At 43.5% G+C, this 12,026-nt stretch overlaps 3 protein-coding genes across 5 annotated transcripts; 1 reads left to right on the top strand and 2 right to left on the bottom strand.

The window, feature by feature from the left end:
- Nucleotides 1-320: 320 nt before the first annotated feature.
- Nucleotides 321-1,337, bottom strand: LOC141794636 (transcription factor HES-5-like). Its single transcript, XM_074675007.1, has 2 exons — nt 1,080-1,337; nt 321-932 (listed from the first exon to the last, which is right to left on the bottom strand). Exons 1-2 carry the CDS (start codon nt 1,143-1,145, stop codon nt 516-518), a joined length of 483 nt encoding a protein of 160 aa, XP_074531108.1. The 5' UTR covers nt 1,146-1,337; the 3' UTR covers nt 321-515.
- Nucleotides 1,338-4,622: 3,285 nt separating this feature from the next.
- LOC141794638 (transcription factor HES-5-like) lies at nt 4,623-5,248 on the top strand. Its single transcript, XM_074675021.1, has 2 exons — nt 4,623-4,714; nt 4,832-5,248. Exons 1-2 carry the CDS (start codon nt 4,652-4,654, stop codon nt 5,246-5,248), a joined length of 480 nt encoding a protein of 159 aa, XP_074531122.1. The 5' UTR covers nt 4,623-4,651.
- A 4,165-nt stretch (nt 5,249-9,413) lies between these two features.
- LOC141796243 (transcription factor HES-5-like) lies at nt 9,414-11,544 on the bottom strand. 3 transcript variants are annotated; one of them, XM_074677236.1, is made up of 3 exons: nt 11,522-11,544; nt 10,260-10,361; nt 9,414-10,116 (listed from the first exon to the last, which is right to left on the bottom strand). In XM_074677236.1, exons 2-3 carry the CDS (start codon nt 10,320-10,322, stop codon nt 9,697-9,699), a joined length of 483 nt encoding a protein of 160 aa, XP_074533337.1. In that variant the 5' UTR covers nt 10,323-10,361; nt 11,522-11,544; the 3' UTR covers nt 9,414-9,696. The 3 variants fall into 3 exon arrangements, with proteins under 3 accessions (XP_074533337.1, XP_074533355.1, XP_074533347.1); XM_074677254.1 differs by having other exon boundaries at nt 10,260-10,292; nt 11,522-11,543; XM_074677246.1 differs by having other exon boundaries at nt 10,260-10,339; nt 11,522-11,538.
- Between the last annotated feature and the right edge of the window lie 482 nt (nt 11,545-12,026).

Here is a 12,026-nt window from a genome sequence, read left to right as displayed (position 1 = left end):
CTTATCTTTAACATATCTAATTTAAAGAAGAGTGAATATTCTCATCAAAAAGACACTGAATATAAAATGTTATGTATCACTTCAGCCACCAGGAGGCGCTCGTGGTGCTATGAGAGTGCCAGACTGAGCTGAGAAAACTTTCATGACAATAATCACAGAGCATGAACAGAAAAAAGAATCAGACCTAAAATAAAACGCCCGTGAAACATGTTTATGATGGAAAATATGTTTAATATTTATTGAATAAATGACGTCATGATACAACAGACCAAATTAAAATAGTGGGAGAAGAACGTGCAGCCTTCACAGAAGGCCTGATTCTCTCCGGTTTGTCTACACAGTAGATATTAACAGAAAAATGTGCAAATGTTGCACGACTCAGTGTATTAAAGCTCCAAACTCACGCGCACACTGTGCGTCACGGAGACGCGTGTCCGCGTGGTGCGCGTGGATCTCGTGAGCTTGTCTTTGAAATATGAACATTATTAAGATTGTGGATCGGAAAGATGTCCGAGCTACCACGGCCTCCACAGAGCGCTGTGACTCCGCGCAGACGAGCGCGAGGATGAGCGCTTCCGCGTCGAACTCCGCCGCCTCTGCTCGCCGCACACGTGCCGCTGCAGCGCGGCTCTCTGCAGCACGTAGAAGCGCTTGATCTCCTCCCTCTCTGCGGGCTGCAGGGGCGCGTGGAGCGACAGGTGGCGCAGGGTCTCCTGCAGACACTGGGAGAAGCCTTGCGAATAGCTGGGGGCCACACGGGCCAGAGCGCGCCGCCTCAAGAGCCCCACAGCAAGCTCCAGGATGTCCGCCTTCTCCAGCCGGGAGGGGGTCTGAGCGCCGGGAGGGGCCGCCGGGTTCAGGAGCCCTCTGAGCTCCTCGATGCTGTTATTGATCCGATCTCTCCGGACCTTCTCCGCCATGAGCTTCCGCAGCTGAAGACAGGAGAAAAAAGAATGTTAGACACTGATGAAGAAGTAGAAGAAGAAGAACAAAAGAGAAGGAGAAGAAGAAGATGAAGAAGAGGACAGAAGGGGAAGAAGAAGAACAAACAGCAGCTGGCTCGGGATCTCGTCTCTTACCTTGTTGCTGGAGTTGTTGGGGTCCACAGGTTTCTCTTCAGGTCTGCTCTGGGTCACAGGAGCCATGTTTAGTCTCGGTGTCAGTGGGTCTCTGCTGTCTCGGGGTCTTCGTGTCACTCTTATTTATACTCCTGAGGGGGCCCCAGTCCTCGTGGACTCCTCACACCTGAGACTTTCCCACAGTCTGCCGCCATAAAGCCATAAAGTCAGACTACAGACAGCGTCCTGTCTGCAACACCTCCTGACTTCCTCCTTCTCCTCTCCTCCTCCTCCTCTTCGTCGTCTCTTTGCTCAGAAGTGTGCCGCGGCTGTCACGTGCTGTTACACCTCCCACCTGACGTTCTCACCTCGTGACGGAAACATCAAAGCCCCTCGCGAGCAGACACAAACAAACCGAGAGAAAAACACGGTCTGGGGGGCTTCGTGTGGCTCAAGGTGGGTCACGTGACGGCGGGCACGAGGTGACAGCAGGAAGCGGCTAACGACTTCACACAGAGCTGCTGCCGTGGGACACATCCACGGGACACATCCACGCGCCACCCGGCGGGACGTCCCGAGAGACACGCAGCCGAAACAAAGCGTGGAGGAGGAAGATCTCCAACATGAATAAAAACAACAGAACAGAGGATTCAAACAGCACGAGCAGAACAAACATCGATTAATCGATCAGGCTTTGCTCGGTCACACTTTTCATCTCAGACCTGCTGCTGGGAAAGGTAACAGCGCGTGCTCAGGTGTGACGTTAAAGCTCTGTTCTAAAGTATCTACGCAAGAAAATACAAAAAAACATGTGCAGCGAGCTCTATGCGCATTTTACTCACAGAAGAACTCTTACACTATGAGGGAGATATCTGATGGAGGAACCTCAGATAAAAGTCTGAAGCTTCTCTTCTTCTGTGGCACCGTTTATGATAAATTAACGTTTATGTGATAAAATCTGAACTTTTAGGATGGAGACTCATCAGGAGGGAAAGAACTTTTAGTAACTGCTTCTAAAGTGTAAAAAACACAAAACCACACAAAACCCATAAAAAAAAAAAAAAAAAAAAAACTTGTTTAGGTCTTGGAGAAGGGGAGTCTAGGAGACAGATGTCAGGGGTCAGTCTGGTGTATACAGTATCAGTTTTATGATGTCTAGTAACGCATCAGAAGAGATGTGGAGATTTTGTTTCTAAACAGATGAATTGATCAGATCATTTAAATTTTAAAGGCTTAATCAAGATTTTTCTGTTTCCTCACACACTCTGCTTGGTGCAGGACTCATTCATTTTAAAGTTTATGTACTCACACTTACAACAGTTGGGTTAAAAACAACCCAGTTAGGGCTGTTTTTATAACCAAACCTCTGGGTCATTCCAGCACCAGCTCAGCAGGAATATGACCCAGAGGGAGGAGTTGGTCCATTTTAACCAGATGAGTTTGATATTCTACCCAAATTAACTCCAATTCTGGGTTGTTTCAGCCACAAATATATTTTCAGTAATCAATCCAAATGTTAGGTTAAATTGACTAACACACGTATAAAAAAAAAGGTTGTTCCAACTTCAAAGGTTATTTTTTCCGCAAGACTGTCAGTTTTTAATCTTTTTTTTTTTTTTTTTTTTTTTTTAACTCATTCCAATGGATCGACATGATATTTTTGATGAGTGTGTTTTATTCCTGTAAATTCATTTTTTTCCTTAGACACAGACATTATCTTAAATCCTTAATCTTTTGTTGTTGTTTTTATTTTGTTTAATACATTGTTTTATTACCTTCTGTTAATTGTGTACTTTTTATCCTTGTCCTCCTTGCATATTTATTGTTCATTTTTATTTGAAAAGAACTTTGTAACCTTGTTAAAAAAATTCTATGTAAATAAATAGATATTATTATTATTATTATTATTATTATTATTATTATTATTATTATTGTTATTATTATTATTATTATTATTATTATCATTATTATAGTGGTAGTATTTTGATAGACTGTAATTTTATTTCTTTTATTAAAGCTTATACTAAATGCTTGTTAAATCTAAGCTGTAGATACTGATAGATGTATTAGTTGATGAATAATTTAATAAAAATAATTGTGTCTGAAAACAGAGGAAAACAGATGTCAACATTTATTTCAGTGACACACAGAAATAGATGCAGACATCTTCTCTGTCCTCATCTTTAAACGACTCTTCATCAACCTCAGGTGTTTTCATCATCCTGTTATAAGAGACTTGCCCAGGTTAGTACAGACATTACTCCACCTCCTCACTGACCTCCTCTCTCAGGTCTCACAGAAATGTTTGGAGAAAACTCTTGTTTGATTCAGAGAGCTTTAAGAAAGTTTGCAGTTTTGTTTGAGTACAGCTATTAAATCTAAATCCTGAGCAGACATGGAGGACAAACATTGCAGATCAAACAAAACAAAATGAGACATGAAAAAAAAACCTCAACACAGCACCAGATATGGCAGATGTGGGGTCAGGTGGCAGAGTGCTGTCTGTAGATTTGAAATCACTCAGTTTGATGAAGAATCCATCAGGATGATCAGTCTGCTGCTCCCTGACTGCAGTGTGCTGCTCATTCAGAGCGTCTTTGGCGTTAGCACAACACAACACTATAATAGCTAGCTCTCCTAATGAATTCAATGTTTTTTTGTTTTTTGTTTTTAAATCAAAATGAGACTTTCTATCACAGTGCAACAGGCAGAGGTGAAAGTTTTTAGATGTTTGTTTTCTGGGTCAAACTGGACATCGTGATCCTGAGCCTGAAACAGTTTCTGTTTTAAAGTCTGCATGTTTTTTTTGTTTTACTAACAGATATAAAATCATTTTACTGCAAATAAAAACAAAACATTTGTCACAATAAGAATAAAATAGTCCTGAAACCACTTTTTTTTTAAAAAATTATATATATATGCAAATATTGTTGTGAATATTTTTCAACTTCACTATTTAATACCCATTTCTGTTTTCATCAAGATATGTTTCATCTTCAGGATAATAAAGGTGGGCAGTCAACTGTAAAAATAGAATAAATAGAAAGATAAAAGGTGCAGAATATTGAGATTTTCAAGTGAAAACTTATTATTTTACACCTAGAGCTCTGTAGCTCTGGATTACGAACAGGTTTGACTCTGTATTTAGGGTCTGATTTCTGTGTGTGTGTGTGTGTGTGTGTGTGTGTGTGTGTGTGTGTGTGTGTGTGTGTGTGTGTGTGTGTGTGTGTGTGTACAGAGCAGATAAACTGACCTGGAGTCAGTGTTCAGCTCTTATCTTTATGTGTTTACTGTCCCTCATCAGGACAAAACATCTGCAGCAGGAAGGTTCCCAGCTCATAAACCTGTGTGTGTGTGTGTGTGTGTGTGTGTGTGTGTGTGTGTGTATGTGTGTGTGTGTGTGTGTGTGTGTGTGTGTGTGTGTGTGTGTGTGTGTGTGTGTGTGTGTGTGTGTCCTGAGAGTGTGGGAAAGCTGCTGCAGCCTGGGCCTCATGTCTTTGTCATGTTAATGTGTGTGTATAAATAGAGGAGGGGGCTCCTGGCTCTCCTCACAGCTCACTCTGCTCTCCACTGAAGCTCCTCTCTGCTCCTCCATGGCTCCCTGCTCCTCCACACACTCACAGCTCTGCCTGCCCTCCACCAGAGACAGACACAGAGTAAGTCTCACTCTCCGTCCGTCTGTCTGCCTGCCTGCCTGCCTCTCTGTCTGTCTGTCTGTCTGTCTGTCTGTGACGTCACTGAGCGTGTCTGACCTCCTCCTCTTTCTCCTCCAGATGAGGAAACCTCTGGTGGAGAAGATGCGCAGAGATCGCATCAACAGCTGCATCGAGCAGCTCAAGGTGCTGCTGGAGAAGGAGTTCCACAAACAGGACCCCAACGCCAAGCTGGAGAAGGCCGACGTGCTGGAGATGACCGTGGTCTTCCTCAAGCAGCAGCTGCAGCCTCAGAGCCCTCAGAGCTCTCAGAGCCACGGCTACTCCCGCTGCTGGAAGGAGACGCTGCACTTCCTGTCCTCAGACTCCCTCAAGGAGCTCACGCTGCCACACCTCCACCTGCTCCGCACAGGAGAGCCCAGGCTGGGCCACAGCTGCTCCTCCTCCTCCTCCTCCTCCTCCCCACACGGACACGTCAAAGCTGAAGCAGAGAAGCAGCTGAGCGACTCCCACAGAGTCGTGTGGAGGCCATGGTAGGAACTGAGGATGATGGAGGACCTTCATCACGCTCACTCTGTGGGACTCCTGTCTGTTACCTGCTCAACACTTCCTTTATTTTGAAAGGACACAGGAAGTGAGCTGGTGTTTCTTCACGTTGAAGCTGCTCAGGTTGTGCTCTGTTGATGCTGGCTGTAAACTCTGAGGACAGGTTCATGTTCTCTGACTGAGACTGACCATCAGTCATCACGTCTGCTGCCTTCTGTGAAGGCTCTGAGAGCGTGTGTGTGTGTGTGTGTGTGTGTGTGTGTGTGTGTGTGTGTGTGTGTGTGTGTGTGTGTGTGTGAGTGTGTGTGTGTGTGTGCTCTCTGTATGGATCAATGATTCTGTGTTGGAAACAAAAACTCTTTTCTTGTAGAAAAGTTAAAATGTACTCTCAGAGGAGAAATGTCAAAATAAACTTTTGTTTTTACATCAATTATTTTCATGTTCTGAGTTTTTTTCAAGTCCGTGTTTTGTTGGCGTCACAGGGAAAGGGAAACATAAATCACATTAGTGGAAGCAGAGCAGCAGTAGATATGTGTGTTTGTAGGTGTGTGTGTTGGATCAGAACGTGCACACCTGTCTGCTCTCAGACATCAGAGCAGGGCACAGCTTTCCCACGACCCCACACAGGTCTGATTATAGGAGGCACACACACACACACACACACACACACACACACACACACACACCCTAGCCTCTCTGTAGACTGTATAAAACATGGGCGGTACGTCATCTCCCCTGAAGTGAAGCCAAAACTTTAGCTCTAAATGAATCAGCTCATTAGAGCCTTAAGTGTCTCAAACTCTTTGATTTCAGCATTTAATCCTTTGACTACTTATCTGTCAGCTGCGTTAGTTTAAGGAGAGTGTGTTCGTGTGTGTGTGTGTGTGTGTGTGTGTGTGTGTGTGTGTGTGTGTGTGTGTGTGTGTGTGTGTGTGTGTGTAAATAACAGAGCTGATTAAAGTGAAAGCAGCTCAGCACTCTTCAATAAACCACAAACATGGCTCCTCAGGTTTCCCTCCAGATTCACAGATTACAGAGGAAGAGGAGGAGGAGGAGGGGGCAGCCGGGGGTGGAGGGTTCTCACCATCGTGGGGGGGTGGAGGTGGCTAAGGGGGGGTAATTTAACACGGCACACTTCCTTTGTGTCGGGGATGAAGGGCAGAGAGGAGGAGGAGTGTGGGAACGAGGAGGAGAGCAGGACTCCACAGAGAGGAGGAGACGCCCTGCAGCCGCGAAGCAGCTGTTTGATGAAACCAGATCTGACAGACCTGAGGGGGGGCAGGGCCAAGACCCCCACAGGACACATGATGGAGGCTGCACGTGTGACAGAGTACAGGTCACTCTACATCAGAAAACACGTGTGTGTGTGCAAAATGATGACGATTCATTTATTTGGATTAAAACACCATCTGTTACCGGGCAGATTATCTCTGCTCTCAGCTTCTGTCTGAGTTCCATTTAAATCTTAAACGAGTTGCTCTTCATTTAGCTAGATTATCTTAACAGATGAGTGTTCAAATCTCTGGACATGTTATCTAAAATGTGTAAATATCTTATAACTTTTGTGGGGTTTTGATAAATATGAGTCAGAGCCAAAGAGCTGCAGACGACAAACTTCAGCACTTTTGCTTAAAATTCCCTGGGTGATGTGTTGGTGTCTTGATGCAGGTGTGATCTGATTTGGGATTTGCATCATTTGTGAATTTGTAGTTATTTTTTTTGTTTGTTTTGTTGTTTTAGATTTTTTTTTGCACATTTTTGGTTTGTTGTGTTAGCATTTGATTTCTGCATGCCTTCTTTAAGTTACATCTTTCCTCTTGCAGCTTGTTTCTCCTGATGAAGACAGTTCTCGATGTTGCAGATCGTTTCTGCACAATTTGGTCACCGTACCACAGACTGCACAGAAACAGTGACGACACAGCAGCTCCCCAGAGTGAAGCCAAAATCTAGCATGAGCTGCAGTGAGTTTATTATGAATGAACACATCCAAATATCAGCTGCATCAACTCTGTGTCATAATCTCTGCACTCTGAACTCAGTCTGTTACCGACAGCTGTAATAAGATGAACTTTAACCCCTCACACAGGAAACAAAATGACCTGGAGACTCAGAGTTCTCAAAGTTAAGCGACAGCACATTGTTGGACTCCTCAGTTTCACTTCACAACTTTTCTGTTTTATTTCCTGAAATATTTTCACTCTTTAGTTCTCTTTGTGTCTTGCTTTTTAAATGTAACTTTTCTATTTGTGCATACATTATCATTATTACAAGGGCTGAACGATTTTGGGAAATAATCTAATTGCATTTTTTTTTTTTTACCAATATTGCGATTTAGCATGCAATTTTTGGGGGGGTTATGCTTATCTTCTACATTATTCACTTAACACAAGCGATAAACTGTTCTATTACCAACACAACAAAGGATAGTGTAACATACAAACAATTTTATTCTGTTTGCCAGGCCTACATTTCATGTTTACAAATAACATATACCTTTAACTATCTATTATAATCACAGTAGAACACTAATTAACTGATATAAATTCAAACTTTTTTAGACGTGTAATATAATTATCATTAATTACCTTAAATAAAATCAGAGAAAGGAACAAAGCACTGCAGAACAACAGGCCTATTATGAACAATAAAATAATAAATAAATATGAATCCTCTCGTCTATCTATGGATCTCATATAAATTACAGTTCAGAAATGTAAAAAAGACCAAATCTCTGGCTCAACCACTGAAATATGTCAACATGTGGAATGCACTTTTTCATAAAATGAAAAAGATACACTGTGTGAACATAGATTTAAATATTAATTGTATATAAATCACACTGATTTCTCATCAGTAACAAAACACAAGCTAAAGTAAATGCACTTTATTTGTTTTGTTTTGTTTTTTAAATTGCAGCCTTCACCATTTAAAGATTGCATTTTTTTTACATTGTGATGTCAGTTTTAATTTAATTAATTGTTCAGCCCTAATTATGACTCACACTTTGGTTCATTTGTTTGTAAAATACTGAATTTAAAGCTTAGTTTGAGTCATTTTGCTTATAGCGCTCAAAATTACAGTAGAGATGTAGTTCATACGATGACCAGTAGGTGTCAGCTGATTTACAAAAGCTACAACATAACAGAAGCTAAGAAGACAGTTATGGGCACAGAAAAGTTAGTGAGTGATTGTATGATGAATATATCTTTAATGCTAACATTATTGATTCATAAAGCTAAATATTAGATGACATATTTTTCTGGTAAAAAAAGAAATATAAGTACTATGAAGGATATCACAAGGTGAGACCCCTTCTAAGCTTTATTTATCATAGATGAAGTTAAAAAATCATTTCCTTATTTTGCAACAGTTATCCCAACAGTCCATTAGGATAACTGTCCTCTTTTAACTTCCGTCGTGTTGTGGCTTTTTGCAAATCGTCTGACAGCCGTTTGCCACTGTAAGTTCAGCATCAAATACTGTGAAATGTTTTAGTTTCCACATGTTGAATAGAGCCAGTTTGAGCTCATGGCATGGCTAAATAAAGAGTTTAAAGAGAGATTCAGACAGTCTGCTCAGAGAGGAGCTTGGCTGCAGACTCTGATCATTGTGCACAGACATAAAAACCTCTGTGCTGGTTTAAGGTTTAGCTCTCTTTGTTTTTAATATGGAAATAAGATGCAGAGCTTTTACTAACTGATATTTAAAGACGGTGCTCCTCACACTTTTACCTTTCAACACATCTGAGTCTGACTCAGTCTTCCTGTTTCCTCATTTATTTTAGTTTAAGGTCTTCTTGGCGACATATTGTTAGCCTCATAGCATAATTACCTGGGTCAAGGATATTTACATAGATAATATCATAAATGTGTTTTGTCTTCTGTTCTGATAACTTTTAAATATGACTCAGGGGATTAGGCTGTGAGGCTAAGGATATAATTAATGAGTGGTCGAACTTTCTGCCTGACCCAAAAAATCAGGAACTGAAATAAAAAAAAAACTCAGAACATGAGAATAATTGATGTAAAAACAAAAGTTTATTTTGTCATTTCTCCTCTGAGAGTACATTTTAACTTTTCTACAAGAAAAGAGTTTTTGTTTCCAACACAGAATCATTGATACATACAGAGAGCACACACGGACACACACACACACACACACACACACACACACACACACACACACACACACACACACGCTCTCAGAGCCTTCACAGAAGGCAGCAGACGTGATGACTGATGGTCAGTCTCAGTCAGAGAACATGAACCTGTCCTCAGAGTTTACAGCCAGCATCAACAGAGCTCAACCTGAGCAGCTTCAACGTGAAGAAACACCAGCTCACTTCCTGTGTCCTTTCAAAATAAAGGAAGTGTTGAGCAGGTAACAGATAGGAGTCCCACAGAGTGAGCGTGATGAAGGTCCTCCATCATCCTCAGTTCCTACCACGGCCTCCACACGGCTCTGTGGGAGTCGCTCAGCTGCTTCTCTGCTTCAGCCTGGACGTGTCCGAGTGAGGAGGAGGAGGAGGAGGAGGAGGAGGAGGAGCTGTGGCCCAGCCTGGGCTCTCCTGTGCGGAGCAGGTGGAGGTGTGGCAGCGTGAGCTCCTTGAGGGAGTCTGAGGACAGGAAGTGCAGCGTCTCCTTCCAGCAGCGGGAGTAGCCGTGGCTCTGAGAGCTCTGAGAGCTCTGAGGCTGCAGCTGCTGCTTGAGGAAGACCACGGTCATCTCCAGCACGTCGGCCTTCTCCAGCTTGGCGTTGGGGTCCTGTTTGTGGAACTCCTTCTCCAGCAGCACCTTGAGCTGCTCGATGCAGCTGTTGATGCGATCTCTGCGCATCTTCTCCACCAGAGGTTTCCTCATCTGGAGGAGAAAGAGGAGGAGGTCAGACACACGCTCAGTGACGTCACAGACAGACAGACAGACAGACAGAGAGGCAGGCAGACAGACAGACAGACAGACAGACAGACAGACAGACAAGCAGACAGACGGAGAGGGAGACTTACTCTGTGTCTGTCTCTGGTGGAGGGCAGGCAGAGCTGTGAGTGTGTGGAGGAGCAGGGAGCCATGGAGGAGCAGAGAGGAGCTTCAGTGGAGAGCAGAGTGAGCTGTGAGGAGAGCTAGGAGCCCCCTCCTCTATTTATACACACACATTAACATGACAAAGACATGAGGCCCAGGCTGCAGCAGCTTTCCCACACTCTCAGGACACACACACACACACACACACACACACACACACACACACACACACACACACACACACACACACACACACACACACACACACACACACACACACACACAGGTTTATGAGCTGGGAACCTTCCTGCTGCAGATGTTTTGTCCTGATGAGGGACAGTAAACACATAAAGATAAGAGCTGAACACTGACTCCAGGTCAGTTTATCTGCTCTGTACACACACACACACACACACACACACACACACACACACACACACACACACACACACACACACACACACACACACACACACACACACACACCTGTTTGATTGGAATGTATCAAACACTAAGCTGTCGGCCTTTATCTCCCTAAAGATAAAACGAAAGATCTCTGAAATCAGAGAGAAGTAGTAAAATCTAAAGATGAGGAAAAAGCATGAGAACATCTGCACAAATATCAAAATAGAAGTTTGTTTTATAAACTTTGGGCCAAAAGTTTATATCGATTTGCAGAAAAATTAGCTGCAACAAAAACAACTGACTGGTCCATCATCATAAATTAACATTTTAATTTTTTTGGTCAGGATGTTGTTTTGTGTCGATAATCTGTCTTTGTTTATGACTCTTCCCTTGTAGTTTCTCTGTAAATCGCTCTGTAAACCTGAATCGTGGTGAGCTAAACTCAGCCTGCTGGTGTCAGAGCTTCAGACAGGTTCAGATTTGGAGGGAAAATCACTCGCTGTCATTAAAGCCCATTAAGCCCCGTCCTGTGGGAAGGCACACTTCTATTGTGGGCCCCTCCTCCTCCTCCTCCTCCTCCTCCTCCTCCTCACCCTTCCTTTTGCAGAGTGTGTAATAAATGGGAAAGGGAGTGTGGGAAAGGAGGTTGAGATCCTGCTCACACACACCCTCCAGTCAATAGACCCCCCCCCCCCCCCCCCTCCTCAGAAAGCCTTTCAACCTGTGGGATCAGATCAGAGGCTCCGCAGAGCCGGGGGCCACGTGTGGACCGTCTCTGAGCGTTCCCGCCTTCGCACACATCAACCAGACCTCCTGAGAGTTTCAGCGTGTTTGTACTCACCTACTGATGACTGCACCTCCTCCCTCCTCCTCCTCCTGCTGCAGCTCTCTCATCCACCAAACATGTGCTCCCACACCTGCCCCCCCACCTCTGGAACAACTTCTGACACCGTTCACATCAAAGTCCCTGAGATGAGCTACCAGTCCTGGTTTGTTCTCCCAACGTGTCCCCAGCTTCAGCCAGGCTTCACAGGGACAGAAGGAGTCAAAGCATCGTTTTTCAGACTATCAAAGCAGTGAAGTGTGCAGTTGTTGTTTTTTTGGTGAGTCTCAGTTTCACTGTTAACTGGGCATGTTAGTTTTATCTAACTTTTATTTCAGGTTAAAAACGAGGCTTGTTGAAAATAAAAATCTCTTTTCCAGAGCATCCTGGCTACAACAGGGAGCAGCACAGTTACACGGTCACAACACACACACACACAAATAACACACGTAAATCAACAGGTACACATAACAAATAGCTCCAGGATTCAGAAGATCACTAGATACATGCGACAAAACATCTG

This window comes from Halichoeres trimaculatus, unplaced genomic scaffold, assembly GCF_033239565.1.
Source record: "Halichoeres trimaculatus isolate MK-OKI-2021-1 unplaced genomic scaffold, fHalTri1.1 fHalTri1_scaffold_1, whole genome shotgun sequence".
NCBI lineage: Eukaryota > Metazoa > Chordata > Actinopteri > Labriformes > Labridae > Halichoeres > Halichoeres trimaculatus.
The sequence above is the reverse complement of the archived record's forward strand: the minus strand, read 5'-3'. Positions and strand labels throughout refer to the sequence as shown.